Genomic DNA, 19,520 nt, shown 5'->3' with positions numbered 1-19,520 from the left:
AGTTTTACATGCAAACCTATTATATAAGGGCCAATGTTAAGCTCACCCAAGTGTCCCTTTAAGTCATGACTTCCTGCAAGTATATCAGCTTCGTGTTCAATTAACCCACAGGTGTCAAACACTGGTCTTTTAGGGCCGCTCTCCTGCATATTTTAGATGATTGAAATGATCAAGATGATTATCAGGCTCCTGAAGAGCTTGCTGGTGAGCTGATCATTTGAATCACGTGTGGTGGAGGAGGGGAAAAAATGTGGGAAAAACTTAGTTAATCCCTTTTTTTTTTCCAAAAGACAATGTCATGTATTGAACATGAAAATATAAATATATACACACCCATTCACTATTATGGTCCAATGCCCTCCTTTGTTTTACAAATCTGTGTGATATATTTATGTATTTATTCAACTGGCCCGGGACGAATTTGTTTGCCTGCGGTAAACTTCCTTTTCCTGTGACCTGGAAATTGGGACATTGATGCACAAACAAAAACAGTGAGTTGTTAGGCTATTTTCTTTCCTCCGTGTAAGTGACATAAGCAAACACACATGAGAGGGGGCCTTTCCTCCCACGCCCGCGCATGAGCAGTATGGCTGCAGCCTGTCTGCTGACCTCGCAATGACTCCTGCTTGGGACATTATTCACGGGCCGCCATCAGTATGCAGAAGACGCAGTTCAAAATGAAAGCAATTCGAGCATACTCAAGTGGAATAGTCTGAGCCAGGTGTGAGTGATCATGTTGGATTTTAAGTAGAGAACTCCACAAGGATTTAATGTGTGCCTCTGACAAGTATTAGTACATAAAGTATGCATGAACTTTAACACAAGGGTAGATGTAAAAAACTCAACCCAAGTCATGCCTGTATCCGTGTACACGTCTCTCAAATTGAACAATACACTCCTTGATCACTCCTCCACAAAAGTCTTAAGTGTCCAACTCCCAGATAAACACACACCTCTGCAATGCAAAGAAAAAAGGGGCCAAGTCATATTTGTTACTCACCCGACTCGTCATCACCTGTGAAGGCCACGTTAGCGCCTTGTGGCACTGTGGACAAGCTCAAAGGAGCAAGACAGCCTATGCACATATTACGAATAATGGAGGAAAAGCAGCTCTGCAGGGTGGAGCTGCCTGTGTACACACACGCACGCATGCGTGCACACGCGCACACACAGAGTAAAGACAAAAGAGCCTATACAAGAGCTGCTCCAACGCCTTCTCATACGTCACGTTTTTTCTCGCTTCAAAAATAGCCTATTTGTGTTCATATGGGTCTGTGCATACAGTATATGTCGTTTGTTTTCGTCTATGCTCCTTGCATATAGGGTTGGGGAATCTGATGTGGGGGGTTCCTCATGTATCATCACTGAGGTATAAAAGGAAAAGGGGAGTTTTTGACTTCCTGTTTACTCAAGCTAAATTTCCTGGCAGACCCAGGCTGCAATTCTTGACACAACCATTGCTCTCTTTTGTATTTACTGCTCTGTCGATTGACTGAATAGGGAAATTCATGCTGTAATAGCCAACTGATAAGTCACATATGGACCATGTGAAGTAAAAATTGAAAAGCAATACAACTTCATGGTGAATCTGTCATGGTACATATATATGTCCCCATATATTAGGGCTGTCAAAGTTAAAGCGTTAATTATGGAGATCAATTAAATTGAAAATATTAACTCAATTTTATTTAGTTCCTGTGACAGCTTCCCTCTGCAGCCAAACTTATGGAGAGTCACTGTCACAAAGAGGGACCTTTATGTAGTTTTACTTTAAAAAGTTGATGGATGGCTCTTTGAAGGAATGCAAAATAATTTGCGCACTTTGCAAAGCTAAATTCAAACACCAATTAGTTGCACGTCTTTGGTGTATCGTTCAGCAGTTGTATTTTACCGGAAAAGAATCGTATTCAAAAATCAAATCAAGGTATTAGAACAGTCTTTGAATCAAAAATATACTTTTCTAATTCCAAGATTTTACTCAAGTAAGTATCAGTTCCAAGCTTTGTAAAAAAAAATACGATTAATCACGTATAAATATTTATATTATATTAATTATGCAAAATTGTGCAATTAATTGTTTTTTTTAATTTGATCGTTTGACAGTACTAATATATTTATATCTATCTATCTATCTATCTATCTATCTCTCTCTCTCTCTCTCTCTCTCTATATATATATATATATATATGGACGAATTGGAGTGTTACGTATAAGTTTGTGTATTTGAACATTTCAATTAAAATCAATGGGAATACGCAAAGCACAGATGATCGTTGGAATTAATTGGATGGTGATAAAATAGTTGAGAATGCAATTGCCATGTATAGCTCACAGGAATGAGAGCGGTCACCGTGACACCGGTGATTAATTGACAAGGTGGACATTTGTGACAAGCTATACCACATGACAGTGCCACGTGACCGGTAGAATCCCACAGTCAGGCATCGGTTGAAGCATTGGAACTGATTTTCACAAACACGGTCGGACTGCATAATGGCATGTTGTCCTTTATAAACCAAATTATTATTACATAATGATTGCAAATATTTTTTCAAATTACATTCTTTGTTGAAAATTATTCAAAACGCTAAAAATTCTTTTTTACATTTCATTTCATTTTTTGGTCTTTCAGAAATGAAAATAATCACCAAGATGATTTTCAGTGATTCTTACACACTCAAAAAACACATTAGATTAATTTGTGCATAAAGTACATGTAATCCGACATTGCCAAAATTGAGTTTATGCTTTCGTGTATTTTTAATTATACATTATACGCGCACTGTTGGCACTTCAAATGAGCAACTAAAAAAACAGATTCGGATATAACATGAATTCTACATCTAAAACACACTTATCTACATATCCACGGCATGATCTGCAAAGATCAACGGACGAGCGCGTTAAATTCACGAACATGAAAGTTCATCTTACTTTATGAATGAATGCTATGCGTTTGACAGTTGTACTCATTTTTAGTTTCCCAGTTCACACACACGAATATACACAACGTGCTCTCTCTGTTAGAAATGTTAAATATTCTGTTTGATGACAGTGAGAACCAATCATCATGTGCACGCTACAAACGCTTCAGTCAATTAACTCTAACGGATTCATCCGGAATATTTGCATTATGGAACACGGTGACACTGTAAGCAAACGCCTCTCTTACGTTTCCTAAGCGACCCGCGCATAAACAGTACATGTACTTACTTTGTGCCCTCTTTCCTTCCTGCTTTAGATTTTTCTCAGCGTCCTCAGCGACCGTGACCGAACCTCCGAGCCTTCTGTGGACCCGAGCGGGAGCATTGACCATCCTGCGTGGCCTGTGCTGACTATCCGCTCTCCCTCCCTCTGCTGCTCTGTCTCTACTTTACTGACCCCTTTAGGATCCCTGAGAAGCAGTTAAACCGTCACTTGTTTTCTGGAATCTGAAATATATTGTACAATGTCAACTCCCCAAAACCATAAAACTGGCTTTATGGACCCCACGTGACCGGAGGACAGCCAGTGAGCGGCATCGGTCTGAGGCCATGCAGGCCTGAACTTTACGATGCAACTTGAAGATAAAAAGCACTCATCTGTTTGACATGGAAATGTCAAAGCTGCATTCGTTTTTATGGTGCGACCTAAGCAGGGGATAGTTAGCTTGGAAATAGCTCAATTCACGAGCACATAGAACGGAGGCAGGCAATGGTCTCGTAGAAAAAAAAAAGCAACAAAGAAAAGGAGACTGAATATACTTGAATACATCAGTATAGGTGAGTTTTGAAGCTTTTATATTTTATTGCATGAATCTAGCAGCTGAGGTGAATTTACTAGTGTTGACTAAAATGTAGAGCCTTTGGAGACTTTAGAACAACTTTTGTCAGATCTGATGAGGAGATCAGAAATTTGCCACTGCTCTGCGTGTGTTTTTGGAACACCTTGTTTGGTGATGGACGTGTTTTAGGCTGTGAAGCTGCTGAGCAAAGAAGTGCCGTCTCTGGGTCAAACAGGGCACTGAAGCCGTTAACAATTTCAATTAACTAATGCCTTACTTTTTTTTTTTAATACATTCAGGCATAATGTGATGTGTTTTTGATAGATCTATGCGTGCCATGACATTAGCTTCGAGTTATTTGCAGAAGCAGAGCATGATGTGACCAATGCATTTCAGTTCAAGCTGTCATGCCAAACAAAACTGTCAGCCTGTTCTGTTTTGGAGCACAGCTCATGCCAAAGTGCGATGCTCCTGAAGGGATTTTGTACAATCCCTAATCTTATTGATGCCATTGATGGACGTTTGCTGGTTCTTGTTTATCAATGTTTGGTTCTATTGACCATCAATGGTGGTAAAATTGCTGTCTCAAATATGACTTTAGAAGTTTAATGGGTATTTGTTTAACATATGCCCTTGTTTATTATTATGCTATAATTTGTATTTTGTAGGAGTGGGCTGCATTATATCGAGAGTGTAATATTTGAAAAAATTCAGTAGCGCATGCAGTTCAACTCGATACCGCAAACTACAATAGTTTGTCAAACTAAACACTGTACATAAAATGTATACTTTTATGCATAAAAGACCTCAAGAGGATCAGGTTTGTCAGGTGCTAATAATATACGTCAATCATACACTTAAAATACATTCTACTTACACACATAGGTTCCATGATGACAATAATAAACAATTACATTTAAATGGATATAGGACAAAATTGCCTGAAACGTTGGAAGTTTAAAAAAACAACTTTCCACATGCATGCTGAGAAGACCAAAAACTCCAGAGCGAATTTTAATGGCCTCAATATGCATGGGGATATTTAGACTATAGGCTACACACGTTATGGCTGGAGGCTCAAATAACTTACAATAAACATTTTAAAATTTGTACTATAGGCATAAACAATTTCCACCATGCAACAAGTATACCAGACTTAGCAATGTCACTCTAAAAACAATCGGATTAAAAGTACCCCAATTCGGGTAAAAATGGACCAATCCACTTGGGTCAATTTAACCCGACTTTCAGGGCTGATTTTGCAGAAAAAAAACAATTAATGGGTCGTTTTGTACAAAACAACACCACAAAATTGGGCTGTTTTGTACACAAAAAAAACAACAAGTTGTGTCAAATTGACCAAAGTAGTGGATCGTCTGTTTTTGACCCAAAGTGGGTTATTTTTTTTACAAAAGTGTTTTTAGAGTATATGTAAGATTTCATTGTTTTTTTTGTGTGCCTTAACTCAAAGGCGGATTTTTCTTTTTCAAAACGACAACACAAAAACACTCTACCAAGTACCACATTCATAGTTTAACATTGACGTAAAACATAGAAGCCAACCATGTAGAGGAAAGTGCAGTATTGGGTCACAAATGAAGTGTGATGAATACACACTTGGAATTGGATTTGGAATCTGGTTTGTGGTAGTTGCTTTGCCTTCTTTACACTCTTGCTATCTTCTATTGTTGCCTTTTTTGTCACTCTCTTGGGAGCGCAAGAAGAAATCGGTGACAGTATAGGTCTAATAGGCGCAGGATTTCAAATGAAAACGAATAGCCTAATAATGCTCATTGCTAAGGTTGGAAGGCTGGCCCGGTAGTGCCAAGGTTCGCGCTTTTCAGTTTGTTGTCCTTCTTCCACTTCATCCTTCGATTTTGGAACCAGATTTTAATTTGGCGCTCGGTGAGGCAAAGCGTGTGCGCAATCTCAATCCGCCGCCTGCGCGTGAGATAGCGGTTGAAGTGAAACTCCTTCTCCAGCTCGAGTGTCTGGTAGCGGGTGTATGCCGTCCGTGCACGTTTCCCGTCGGGGCCCGTCATATCTGAGGGGTTTGAAGCGGACAAAAAGTTGGGGGCCGTTAGCAGCATCAACACGTCACCTTAGTGGTAATAAGCAATGCACACAAGAAATGGATTTAAAATTATATAGAGACTCATGCACGCGCATATCAGTAAACTATTAGTCTTCTCCCCCAGTCTCAAGGCCTCGCGTGCGAGTGTGCGCGCGTGTGTGTGCGTGTGTATGGGGTGTGCGTGTGCGTGTGGGTGTGTTGGGGGGTGCGTGTGTGTGTGTGTGTGTGTGCGTGTGTGTGTTAGTGCGGGGGTGAGCCCCATCTTCTGCATCAATTCCCAAATAAAGTGCCTGCGTAAAATAAAGCTTTCATTTTCAAAGCAACAAGCTCAAAAGTCTTGCTGGCCTCGATCTTTTTTTTGCCCGGTTTTCCCACCCGGCTACGTCTTTTCTGCACTTCTCCTGTAGCTTTTACTGCCCGTCTTATCGCTATCTTGGCAGATTTATGACACTTTTGTGGAATTTGCTAAACTAGAAAGACCAGGGGCAACGATTCGCATCGTTGGCCTCTAATACAGACAATGAATAAATGAAAGGACCAAACGAACGCTTCAGCATGAATAAAATGCATGTCTTATTGATTTACTGTTTGTAAAACAACATCAGCTATATTACAAACAGTCAGATGTGGGAATCTAAAATCAAATCGGGTTTCGCAGTAGCTAATTAATTATTATGAGAATATGCTGAATGTGTAGGCTACATTAACTGTATGGTATAGTTTCAAAGTGTCCAAATAAAGGCACGAATGGAGCGCGATGTGTGTTTATCACAACGTATGCTGGAAAAATAGACACGCTTGTACCATGGCTAATGTGCAGCTTTCTCATCCAGGGGAATATCTGTGGAGACTCGCTGGACGTCGTGCTGCCCGGGTTTGAGTCGGCCGCCTGGCCGCCGTCTTGTTCATGTGCAGGCTGCGTTATGCGTACGGCCACCGGATGCTTGTGCTGCATTTCATCCGCTTCTGCTGCGTTTTCGTTCCGCTCCGTGAACCGCTGCGTCGCTCTCCCGCTGGACGCGGCTGAGGGCAGGCTAAGGGAGCTAAGAATACCGCTTCCTGCTTGATCCGAGAGGGGCGACGAGCTCCGACTACTGTGCTTACTGTCTGCGCAATGAGTTGACGACAGGGAGTCTCTCATGGAGGCGATGGAACAGCTGGACGACTGCCTGCAACTCCTCTCGCTGTCCAGGGGGCCAAAGCTCCGAGAGTCCCCGGCGACCGAACCTCTCCCGAAGTGTCCTTCGGTGTTTGAGGCGTTGGTGTCGCCCCCTCCCCGGCTTGCGACCGTCAGGTCCATCCCATTGTAGCCATAGCCGTAAGAGCCAGTCGCGTGGTGCGCGTCCCTGTACGCACCGCTGCCGGGTCCATAATTTAGCAGTTGATAGTCGGGGCCATTTGGGTAGCGCCCTGAGAACGAGTTTACAAAGTAAGAGCTCATTTAGATTGCTTTAGAGAGCTGCTTCGCTTATAGTTAAATGTCAGGGGGTCTAATTTGGAGGATTCCTGGTGGTCCTTCTGACGCTACTTGCATGGATTTATGATGTACAGTATTAGTGAATTATGGCGATGCACTGTACTTGGTTTTTAGCTATGTATGCGCCGTCCAAATATGGGGGTGGGGTGGTGAGTGTGTGTTTGAGGGAGTGGGTTGGGTAGGGCGGGATGGGGCGCAGAGAGCTGAAGGGAGCAGTCACGTGGTTTTGTTGACCCGTCGTAAATTCTCGCCGCTGACTTGGATAGGTAATTCATGTTCTGAGGTTTCTAATGATTAAGGCATGGGCGGGGGCAAGCGCTCGCTCCCTCCCTCTCTGTCACTCTCACACGCGTGCACACACTACTGCAGATGAGCTCAGAGCGCCACCTACTGCTGTTAAAATTTATTGCAGAGGTTAAAATGAAAAGGGATCAGGTTTAGCTATAGCCGATCTTTGCCCATGGATTTGGGATCAACCTGGTCAAAAAAAGGTAATTTAGGAATCCAAAAGATGAAGGCAAATGTTTTCAGTTTCTAATTTCGTGTTTTGATTTTAATTTGATATGGTATAATCTATAATTGTGACTGCCTCATGGAGTCCACGATCTAGTAAATAAAATATTCAGTCCGTCTGTCATTTGGCCTGCTGCCTCCGTCGATCCGCAGGAGAGGCAAGAATGTTTAACCCGATCCGTGACACCGCATTGGATGAGAAGTGTTGATTTATGATTCATTGATTTCCAAGGTGTGATGAAATTCAATCACAGAGCCTTAAAGTTTCTGGAGGTGTAAACCGCATTTTGCACTCATGCGTTCATGTGCAATATCGCACATTCTCAAACACGAGGGCGTATGAAGATTTCAAGATCAATAGATGTCACTAAAACTTAAAACTATGACAGAAATTTGTATAGGGGGGGTATATAAATGCCAGATGTGAAATATGCACAAAACTCTTTAAAGTCGTTGAAGTGTCAGGCTAAGGCCAAACTGCTGGCTTCTCAGAATGAAATAGAAAAATAACATGGAATATACCTTTTTAAACTATAATTCATTATTTTTTAAGTTTAGACAGCCCAGAGTAATCCAAGAAAATGAAAACTATAATATGTAATATAAGAGTGTTTAACTTCTTCTTGCCAGGGGGGACTGACGATTTTTTCAAATCATTCTGTGAATCCAACTCGCAATAATCTACAACAAACCAAAACCAACAGCACCCACGGTCACCATACATGATTTGAGTCCTATTTCAAGAAAATAACTAATTATTTTTAACACCGGTATATGAATTCGGTGTGACTCGTATGTCACACGTTTTGGTCATGTGGCAGAGTTAACAAGCATTCAGAATATCCTTCAAGTGAACGAGACTTATACATCATTCTTGATGAGTGTACATGAGCTTCAAGCATACAGCAGACCACACACTGCACAAACACTGTTTAGGGAAACACATTTACCTTTGTATTCTGCTTATAAAATTTAAAATCTGACAACACATTTGACGATGTCGTTTAAATATTCTTCAAAAGTGAAATGTGTTTGGAGTGGTAAAAGTAACTAATTCATATCGTTCCTGTCTTCGATGATGTCTTGTTTACATCTTTTTACGTCGATACGCACACCAACAAATACATGCATGAATAAATCAATCAATGAATAGATAGATAAATAAATAAATAAATAAATAAATGCACGAACGGACACGAATGAAACCTCTTCTCCTCCGCAATGCAACCCACGCCGGTCACGCAGGGGACAAGTATGGTTCAAAGGGTCAGAAGGACATTGTCCACTTTGTCTGGCTGAAGTGTGTGTTTATGGGTGACGTGTCTGGCTGCTCGGCTCGAGGCCAGGTCAACTTTCGCCCCATTCGCCAGCTCATCAATTAGCGAAGACCACCAGCAACATTGTGCCCGTGCCATCTGTGCGTGCGGGGACGGAATCAGGCATAATATATATATATATATATATATATACATATATATATATATATATATATATATATATATATATATATATATATATATATATATATATATATATATATATATATATATATATATATATATATATGGCCACTTGTTTATATAATTTAATGAGCATTATTGTTTATCTTATAATGACGCTCCACAAAAAAGCAACCTCTCCGCACACGTGAATTACATTCCCTTACACCACTTTATTGGACATATAGGTAGTATTGGTAAGTATTTGACAAACACGGACATAATAACCAAACAATGCAAAATCCCATAAAATATACAACTTCTAAATGTACACGTTCCTGAATTTTTTAGGTAGATTAAGGAATAACACCAATGTTATCCACCACCCCAGCTTGATAAAGTCATACCGTCAGGTGTCCTTAATTTCCCCTTCCCTATACAAAATTATAATGCTCATTTTGCTGAGGGATTTTGACCCTGCTTTTTAAAAATATACAGTAGACATTAAATACGAGTGCCAAACAAACACACCGTTTTAGATTCGGTGTCTCCTCTCCATGTTTGTGTACAGGTCTGTCTAAAAGTTTAACACAAATTCTTGTAAATCACCCCCCGCCCCCCCCCACCACCCAAAAAAATCGATGATTTAAATTCAAGTGCCTAGCATGGGGAAATTCGCCAAAAGAGATAACTCATCACTTTTTTGGAATGTAATAGGAAATGTGTTGTTAAACAGCACATTTTTGCCTAAACGGCTTACTTATTTACTAATTGGTTTTAAACCATGAATCTCACAAAGCAAAATGCACAATCTCTCAACCACGGTGCCACCTCAGGTGCCGTCCTGTTTCTCCTTTCAGACCACACAGATACAAACGGGCTCTATTAAGGGACTTGAATTAAACGATGAGGGAGGTGGGGGTCATATGGCTCCTCTTTCTTTCTTCTCATGTAAAACAATAGAATGCAATTAAACGCAGGTTACTTTCCCAGAGTTTCAAATTCACACCAAGGGCGTTGGAGGAATGAAAGCGGATGATAATGGATTCATCAGAATGTCTTTTCTTGTTCCCCGTTTATTATAGTCAATTTTGTTCTTTCTTTTCTTACTCCGTCCGTTTTTCGTCTTCATCGACCCCGTTCACTGTAGATGAAGAGGAGGATGAAGAGTTTATCAGCTTGTTCTCCTTCTTCCACTTCATCCTCCGGTTCTGGAACCAGATTTTAATCTGGCGCTCTGTGAGGCAAAGCGCGTGCGCGATCTCGATCCGCCGCCTGCGCGTCAGGTAGCGATTGAAGTGGAACTCCTTCTCCAGTTCCAGGGTCTGGTAGCGGGTGTACGTCTGCCGCCCACGCCTGCCGGGACTGCCAAACGCCCCTGAGAGAGAAGGAGGGTAGAAGAAAGGGTTAGGACGTTGACGAGCGTGAATGGATTCATCAGATAATGAGCTCAATTTAAGTATGTAGAAATTTGATGTTAGCTTTTGAATGTCACGTGTCAAAAAGATGTAATCAGAAACAAACACTGAATTTATTACCAACTATACACGGGACGCACAGAATGGGGCAATAAATAACAAGGCCAAAACAACCACTGGTCTTATTTAAACAACAGGGCAAGCTCAATGAACAATAAAATATACGATTTATTACTAGTTTAGCAGTTTTATTTTATGTAATAATAAAATTCTTCTGCATTCTTTAGAAAGAACCTCACTGAGGTGTGTGATCTTTCGGAAACTTAAATTTTTTGTTTGTTTGTCACCACATTGACTTTTACTCGCTATATTGTCTTTGTTGTAGAGAGTGTTCCTCCAAAGTGAACGAGTTGGATAAGCTTTGGACAACATGAGAAGTTCAGCATCTCCCGGTATCCCTGCATGACATCATCAAGAAGCTGGTTAAACATCGTGTTTGTCAACATTAACAGACCTATGCTTTTCTTTGGGGTCTGACATAAAGATGACTTTACTCATATCTCACTCAATTGACTTTTATGAATAGAAAAGTACAGTTTATTCACTCCAATTGTTTCCGTTTCTTCTGGAGTTTATTATTATTATTATTATTATTATTATTATTATTATAAATATTATTATAATTATTAGAATAATAATAATTATTATTATTAAAACGAAAAGGACTCAGGCAGTGTATGATTGAAGACGTGCCCCTTTACATCGTCTGATTTCTTTCTTCTCGTCTGCTCGGTAGCAGCTTCGGCCTGCGCGAACAGTTCCAGCCCAAACATACCCGTTTTACGATGGACAGTAAAATAGCGAGCGGTGACTGACGGGCCAACAAACGGCGATCGTAAAACAACTCGTGGGAGAGGAAGAGGAGGAGGAAAAGGAGGAGGAGGGGAAGGAAGAGGAAAGGGAGAAACTCAAAGAGGAAACAAACGTCAGTTTTATGACGGGGATCGTAAAATATGCACGGAAGATGCGTTGGGGGAAGAAAGGGGAGCTCACCATTGCAGGCGTTCATTCGCTGCATCCACGGATAAATGTGGGATGACCCCGTTTGCTTGTCATCCATGGTGTCACCAAAGACCCCCTTGCCGCTCAAAGTCGCGCAGTCCGCCTTGCGGTGCACGACATCCTGGCTCAGCGCGAGGGGATGCTCCTCCAGGCTGCAAGCGTAGTCCTTGTCCCGGTAGAAGCTTGTGGCGGCCGCCGCAGCCGCCGCCGCAGCCGCCGCTGCGGCTGTGGCATAGTCACACGCACTCGCGCCGGTTGTGGCACCCACACCAACCCCTGCCGCCGTCCGATGGCCCCCATACGCTCCGTTGCTCGCCTGTTGGTAATAGGTTGAAGCCGCGTAAGGCTTCTCCTGCACGCCACCTCCGCTCGCGTTGTACGCCGCCGCCGCTGCGGCGGTGACGGCCGCAGCTCCCGGGTAATGTCTGAGCGGGTGATCAGTGGCGTATCCAGAGGAGTAGAGAGGGATTTGACCTAAGAACGACTCGGCCGTCTGCCCGCCTCCACCCGTTCCCGGTAGCGCAACGGGGAAAGAGGAGTTGACAAAATAGGAACTCATGAGGACAGTAGGCAAGGAAAGTGGATAATAACGGAGGAGATGGGCAGAGGGCAGGACAGGAGGGCGCGAAACAACAACAACGTGCACGCGGGATAAAAAGAAGGAGGAGTAGAATGAGGCTATCGGCTAACAGCTAGCGCGTCTCCCTCCAGTCCTCCTTCCTCTGCTTCCCCAGCCTGCACTTTATGATTTGTTGTGTTTTATAGCCGACAGTTCGACGGGCTTCTGCTATCACTTAGTTGATCGCAGATTGGGAGGAGGGGTGAGGTTGATGAGGGTTAGAGGGGACACGGGGAGTCTGGGTGGTGTGGAGCACATGCAGAAAGAGAGAGGGAGAGGGGGCATCAGCATGCGTGCGCGGGCGCGCGCGTTCACGTTCGCGTGTGCGTGTGTGTAAAGCGGTATTGGGTGAGGAGGGGGATGAGCTGAGGGGTATGGAAGGTGGAGGCAAGCAGGCACCAGCTGACCACACCCTGTCCAATAGGAAGGTGCCTGCATTCACTCACCCTTTTCCTTTCCAAGCGGAGGAAAGGACGGTGTGTGTGTGTGTGTGTGTGTGTGGGGGGGTGAGTGGGGGTGTGTGTGTGTGTGTGTGCGTGTGTGCATACGCGCGCGTGTTGCCTCCTCCTTTCCCATTTCCACTTTCCAATCTCGCTTCCTCTCTTGCTAATTCTCTTCCAATCTACTTTTACAATCGTCATCTGGTTCCCGGTGACATTGCGCAATCAGACTTGGAGTCTTTGGCGCGTTAAATTGATTCTCTTTCTCCCTGTGTCTCCGTCTGTTGGGCCCCATAACAACCGGCGGCTCACAAACGCACTTATGCGCAGCACAAGCGAACTGAAACCCCGAGGGGTGTGAGTGCGTGTGTGTGGGGGGTGGGGGGGGGGTGCGTGCGTGTGTGTGTGTGTGTGTGTGTGCGCACGCGTGTGTGTGGGTTGTTAAATGTGAAAAATGAAACACATTCATTGCACCAAATAATACACAGCACATTAAAATGTTTTCAGCGAAAATATATCACGCCGTCGCTCGCATGTGACGCTATGCGCGCGTGTCGGTGATGCTATATAAAATTATAATGCTGCGATTCTGGACTTAATCTGTGATAGGTTTTGCAATGTGTATGGACATGAAAGTGTGTGTGTGTGCCTTACACTTTGCATTATATTGAACAAGAAATTAATAGAACTGTAGGAATCGGGTGAGGTGCTACGTTTGTTTTTGACTGCCACAGGAGAGACGTTGTTGCGCCGCGCGTGGCTCTCGTTTGAAACATACCACAGAAGTGTTACTAAAGAAGCATGCCCGATTTGATTTATGTCCACAGTGAATTATTGTGTTGATTTGTGACACCGATGGAATGCAAAGAAGACCACAGACAGCAGTCTATACAGGAATAAAAGTAACAGTCGTAATCATGTCGTGAGGATCAAGTCATATTTTGCGCCGAAAAAAATGCAGAGTCTTCAGAAAGATTATAATGCCATACAGCCATTACGGCTTTGTGGAATGGATTATATCATAATTTCATTGTTCCTCCAAGAAAGACAGAAGTGCCAGTCTGCATTTTATTGCCGTTTGCAAAATGAATGCGAACTGCATGTTCTGAAATAAACAGGCTACAGCCAGTCACACTTTGTCTCGTTCTCTTTGTTCCCTTACAGGCCCCGATTTGTCTAAATGGGCATACTGCAGACAGTATGGCTGAAAAATAGAGACAAAGACTCTATTTTTACTTTTACTTGACTGTGTCCCACCCCCACCATTCCTGCGCAGCTCCATGCCTTCTCGCAGCTCTGCGAAGTAACAAGGGTCAGATAATAAGTTGAAACCTGGCTTATGTGCAAGATCACATGTAGACAGATGGACAAACTCGCTTTAACTTTCATTTGCACCCCCACCCCCACCCATTTCGCGATCTTTCCCTCTCCTTTCTCCCTGCAATGGCAGGACGCTCCGTTTCCTCTCTGCTTTGTGAGAACGGGAAGCAGCAGTATTGTGTTGCATGGAGCGGACTGCGGTTTAATCATTAATGACTAGCAACGCTACATGGGGACAGCGCAGGCAGGCTTGGCCTTTACAGCCCGGGAACGCGCGACGGTAATGCTGCGATTGCGTACAATATTGTGCAGCCATCGTGTCATTTTGGCTTTGACGGTTACTTCTCAGCAGCATGTTTTGCACATGGCGGAGACATTTGCAGGCACGTGTGCAATAGTATGCTTTTTGTTTTCATTAACCGAAATTGGTGAGATAATTGAATTATTTTCTTTGTCACTAGAACACAATGACCGGTGTTTTAAAATTAATTTTGAATAGAACGTGCTATAACGTAGACAATTGACGTCCACACATAAGCCATTTTATCCATTCACTGGTAATATGAAGTGGTATGCTTGTGGTATAATCAACTGCAATGGCATAACTTCATGACAACAACGTGACTCACAAGTTATCTCAGATCTTTTGTGATATCCCTCCCTGGAAAAGGGCTATATATATATATATATATATATATATATATATATATATATATATATATATATATATATATATATATTAAACATTGAAAAATAAAAATAATATAATGTTTATGTTAAAATTAATAAACAATGTGTTGTCACTTTCCCCGTTGATTTATTTTGACCCATTATTAGTGTAAAGTTATTATCTTTTATTTCACCGTTGACTTGTTTGTAAAATAAAACAGACAATACAGAAAATATATTTAGGAATTACAAAATTTATAAACGATACGAACAAATCACCTGAGCACACCAAAGACAAAAATAAGCCATTTCCTACACGTAGGCCTCCAGCCTATTTGCATTTTTGCAAGGGTGCACTTTCGAAACAGATGCGTTAAACACCGACTGACAGAAGCTTAAAAGAATCTGAAGATACACTTAAAGTATTTTCATGGCAACTAAATTCCAATGGAGCCAAACTTTTGAGGCTCTTTTATGGCTTTATTGCTCTTTTCACCACGTCCCTATGTGCGTGCGTGCGTGCACGAGTGTGAGCGCGTGAGTGCGTGTGTGTGTGTGTGTGTGTGTGTGTGTGTGTGTGTGCTGTCCTTTGTGCTGCACAGCACATTTGTTCATCTGCTGTTTGCTACAGGCCTGTTTTTTTAACTTGTCCCCATTCCTTGGATTTTTACAAGGAGTCAATAACAGTCATAAAGCAATAAAAATAGCAGCGCACACATCCCCTCTCTTTTCGGCGCACAGTGGCCCTGAGCAATTTTCACACCGCCTTTTCGACAGGCTATTTACAAACAATTATTGTCAAATGATTTACTCGTACATTGCATTTATTGCTGCTTTTATTTTGCGAGCGAAAAAGGATTCGCATGCGCGTTTAAATGCGACCAACAGCCGACGGAGAAATCACTGTGTATCTAATGTAGCGTATTCATTCCATTTTGGTTCATCTAACACAGTAAATTAGAGTCCCACTTTTTCTGTTTGGATTTGGCAGCCATCTCTTTAGAAAAGTGAAATCAAGCCCAGTTTTATTAATACGCTGCGAGTCATTACTGGCTAGAATAAACGTCCACATGTTATATTGTGATCGATATTTATTTTACTTTAGCAACAAAGCCTAACGGTCCTGAGTGTATAGCCTGTGCCCTCGTGCTTGCGCGTTCGCGCCCGTCTTTCTCGACCGACCCTGCAGCAGCAGTTAATAACAAACTGATAGAAACTTACTGAGTTGAATTTAGGTGCTGTAATATACTGATCGTTTCTAGGGAGCGAAAGCTCGCCCTTCACGGCACCATGAGCTCGTGTTTGTGTCAGCTCTCCAAACTGACCCCGGGGCACGTTAACGATTAAAGGGACGTTCAAGGCACCACGAAGGTTGCTGGTGGCTATTTTGATTGTTTCTCGTTTAACGAGGACATGGAACTGCATGCAGGGACTTCATGACTGTTAGGGTGTCGGTTCCGTTTTGTGTCTTGACGTTGGTCAACCAGTCACTGGCTGGTAATTATTATTATTATTATTATTATTATTATTATTATTATTATTATTATTATTATTATTATTATTATTATTATTATTATTATTGTTAATATTAATATTAATAATAATATTGCTATTATTAGTATTATCATTATTATTATCATTATTATTATCATTATTATTATTATCATTACTGTTAATCATAATTACAACCATTATCATATTTATTATATGATATAATTACAATATTAGTAAAATTATTATTAGCAACATTAGATTATTACTGCGGCATGTAACCAATAGTATTACATTATATTTATCCCTCTCTGAAGATTTAGTTGCTTTTTTAAAATGATGGCTTAAGCACATTTTTGGGCTATTTTTTGCAAAATTCTTCATAAAAATAAGAAAACCTTTCACCAAAATGGAAAGCATCTGTTGCAAAAGCAAATAAGTATTGCTGAACTCTTCAAACCTTCACAAGAATTGTATTTTTTGTATCTAACAATTAGTTATTTTTCTGAATCCTTAAACTCTAATGATTTTTGTAGCATAATTTCTAGTTTGTAATTTTGTGCCATACATTTTGAGTGCCCAGTACTCTTTTTGCAGAACTGTAAGCAGAACTCATTGCTTGACACTCAATTTCCAAATGATCAACATACCCTTGCAAAACTATACACATTTATGACTACTATTTACATTATATTCTGCCAACTGTCTGGTCACACTGTCACATGATAAAACTGTTTTGGATAATAAGTTCACTTTGCAATCAACATGAGCAATTGATATAAACAAGCCACATGCAGGTAAACTGTCGGTGTGGAGTACAATGGAGGAAGCAGGAAAAGTGAGAATTAGACGAGGCCAAAGGAGACGTGGAGGTGAAGAAGCAAAGGGGAGAGGATGAGGAGGACAAGAAGGTGAAGGAGAAAGTAGAGTGTTACACAATTCCAAACTCAGTATACAAATCAGTCTTTGTGCTTTTAGGTTTGCAAACATGTGAACAGTTTTGCGATAGATATTAATAGTTTTGGAAATTTTGATACAAGAATCATTGTTAGAGTTTAAGCATTCGGGGAAAAAAACTGTAAAAGGAGAAGAATGATGAATTGCTCACTTGTAATCTAATTACACAGCAAATCCACTGGCAGCGTTGGCTGTTGACCAAAGCATAAATAAAGGAAAGCGAGGATTTACAGTATATTGATTTGTCTTCAATACTGATGAGAAAAAAACAGATTTTCTTTCCACTGACGATGACGGAGTCATAAATTATTCTCACGTGCACTTGGATGCATATATTGTAAGTACCAGAGGACACAGATTCAGGGGCCCCACCCCATACCGCCCTTCACACAAACGCGTGAGCATGCGCGAGGATTCACGCGCACATGCAGGAGCTATGGTTTGGTCTGTTTATCAAAACAGCGACCCTGACCATGCAGCAAAAACTTCTCCACCCAAAACTTGTTTTTCAGGGCGCGCAATCCCGCAGTTCACTCAGACACAGTTGCATGCATGCTTGACGCCTCATTCAACACAGTGTAACAGCGGCTATGCCTATTGGCGAGGCACCAATCTGTCTCCAGCTGCGTTCACATCAAACAAATAATGAAAGAAGGCCGCTAGCAGCAAGACAAAAGGTTAGAGGGTACACATTAGCGCCATGATCCAATGCATGCACGCATGCACACTCGCCTCTTTCAGAATAGTTTCATTTTACAGTGTGGGCAAAAAAGGCATCATTTTTTCAGCAGACTACACAACGCAGGCCCTTGACCATGTCTCCTCACACACACAGACACACACTCACACGCACACACACGGGTTAGTAGCTAACATAACACAGAGGCACTACCGCATAGCAAGCGTTCCTTTGAATCAGCGGTAACGCGCGTATAAGGTCTGTGCAAGGCTTTAGACGTTGCACCAGTAAGTCGCTAGATGGCACCAAAGCATTTTGCAGGATATTTAGGAGCTGCCCTGCAAAGAGTGAAGCTTTGCTGTTTGTCGGTGAGACCATTGTTTGTGGACTTCCAAATTTGTTGATATGTGAACTCCATAGTAATATAAACCAGTGATATGGGAGTTGAGAAACATAGTCCTAAAACAGGGATGTTACAGTTCCTCTGCATCTGTTTACCTGGGTGTATTATTGGACATATTTGTCTGTTCCAATAATGTTATTATATGATGCAATACACAGTGTATGGAATTATACTGATGATGTATGAATAGATGGATACACGTGTGACCTTGACTAAGTCTTTGCTGTTTGATGCAACACGTCAAATCTGGGAAGATTATTTAAGTAAAGACAACACTCATGTTGCCTTACAGTGGTCGCGGTTATTCATCACACTAATTTCAGCATACCTGCATTATTTACTACCGCCAACGTGTGCATGGCTAAGACTTAAGTCAGCAACATTTGATAAAAGACTACTTCCCTTGTGTGAGTCAAAAGAATGACTGAGTAGAAAGAGGCAACAACTATGTTCTGAACTACAGGTTGAAACACCCCCCCCCACACACACACACACACACGCCCCCCCCCCCCCCCCCACACACACACGCAGACTCACACACACACATCCTGCTGCCATTATTTTAATGTAAGCAATTAAATGCATCCATTATTGAACCTTGAGCCTTATTAAGATATATTCCTAATACTAAAACGAATTATATCCAAACCCAACTAATGATGAGTGTGTGGTTATGCGTGTGTGTACGTGTGTGCTTGTGTGTGTGTGTGTATTTTGGATTTTCATCTCAACAAACATATATTCATTTTATTAATTTTCCCGAATCAAATATTATATATATATATATATATATATATATATATATATATATATATATATATATAATATTGTATGGACTAAAAATAAAGATGCATATTATGTGAAGCCACCCAAGCGCCAAAATATGATCTTTTTTTTTTAAATATCTCCATAACTCACCATGGAGCAATCAAAAATCTGCTAAATGCCATAGACATCATTAATAAATTACAAGGTTAGTGTTGATATATTAGTCTGTTCTATGCCTTTTGCAAGTTAGGTAATACATGTTAGACTTTACACAGCTCTGATCTACAGTATCGAAATGCAAAATTGGTGATCGACTGTAGTGTCATAATTTCATCATTGATCGGATCCACGAAATAAGGCAGCACCACTTCATTCCATTTTGTTCTGCTATAGTGAGTCCAAAAGCTAATATATTTTTAATCTTGCTG

The 19,520-nt window shown here is 41.5% G+C and overlaps 3 protein-coding genes across 4 annotated transcripts in view; all 3 read right to left on the bottom strand.

The window, feature by feature from the left end:
• The window catches only part of hoxb3a (homeobox B3a), a 53,473-nt gene extending 50,136 nt beyond the window's left edge, over positions 1-3,337 (bottom strand). For both annotated transcript variants that reach the window (XM_086054726.1, XM_086054728.1), the window contains exon 1: positions 3,214-3,337. The gene's annotated coding sequence lies outside the window, so the exon portion shown is untranslated. The remainder of the gene's footprint in view (positions 1-3,213) is intronic.
• Positions 3,338-3,844: 507 nt separating this feature from the next.
• Positions 3,845-7,374, bottom strand: LOC147135016 (homeobox protein Hox-B5a-like). The gene is made up of 2 exons (XM_086054732.1): positions 6,642-7,374; positions 3,845-5,807 (listed from the first exon to the last, which is right to left on the bottom strand). Exons 1-2 carry the CDS (start codon positions 7,276-7,278, stop codon positions 5,560-5,562), a joined length of 885 nt encoding a protein of 294 aa, XP_085910858.1. The 5' UTR covers positions 7,279-7,374; the 3' UTR covers positions 3,845-5,559.
• A 2,161-nt stretch (positions 7,375-9,535) lies between these two features.
• LOC147135015 (homeobox protein Hox-B6a-like) lies at positions 9,536-12,545 on the bottom strand. Its single transcript, XM_086054733.1, has 2 exons — positions 11,738-12,545; positions 9,536-10,644 (listed from the first exon to the last, which is right to left on the bottom strand). Exons 1-2 carry the CDS (start codon positions 12,303-12,305, stop codon positions 10,373-10,375), a joined length of 840 nt encoding a protein of 279 aa, XP_085910859.1. The 5' UTR covers positions 12,306-12,545; the 3' UTR covers positions 9,536-10,372.
• Positions 12,546-19,520: the final 6,975 nt, after the last annotated feature.

This window comes from Filicampus tigris, chromosome 16 (genome assembly GCF_054856515.1).
Source record: "Filicampus tigris isolate MCC_2025a chromosome 16, RoL_Ftig_1.0, whole genome shotgun sequence".
Taxonomy (NCBI): Eukaryota; Metazoa; Chordata; class Actinopteri; order Syngnathiformes; family Syngnathidae; genus Filicampus; species Filicampus tigris.
This window is presented reverse-complemented; position numbering and strand designations above follow the sequence as displayed.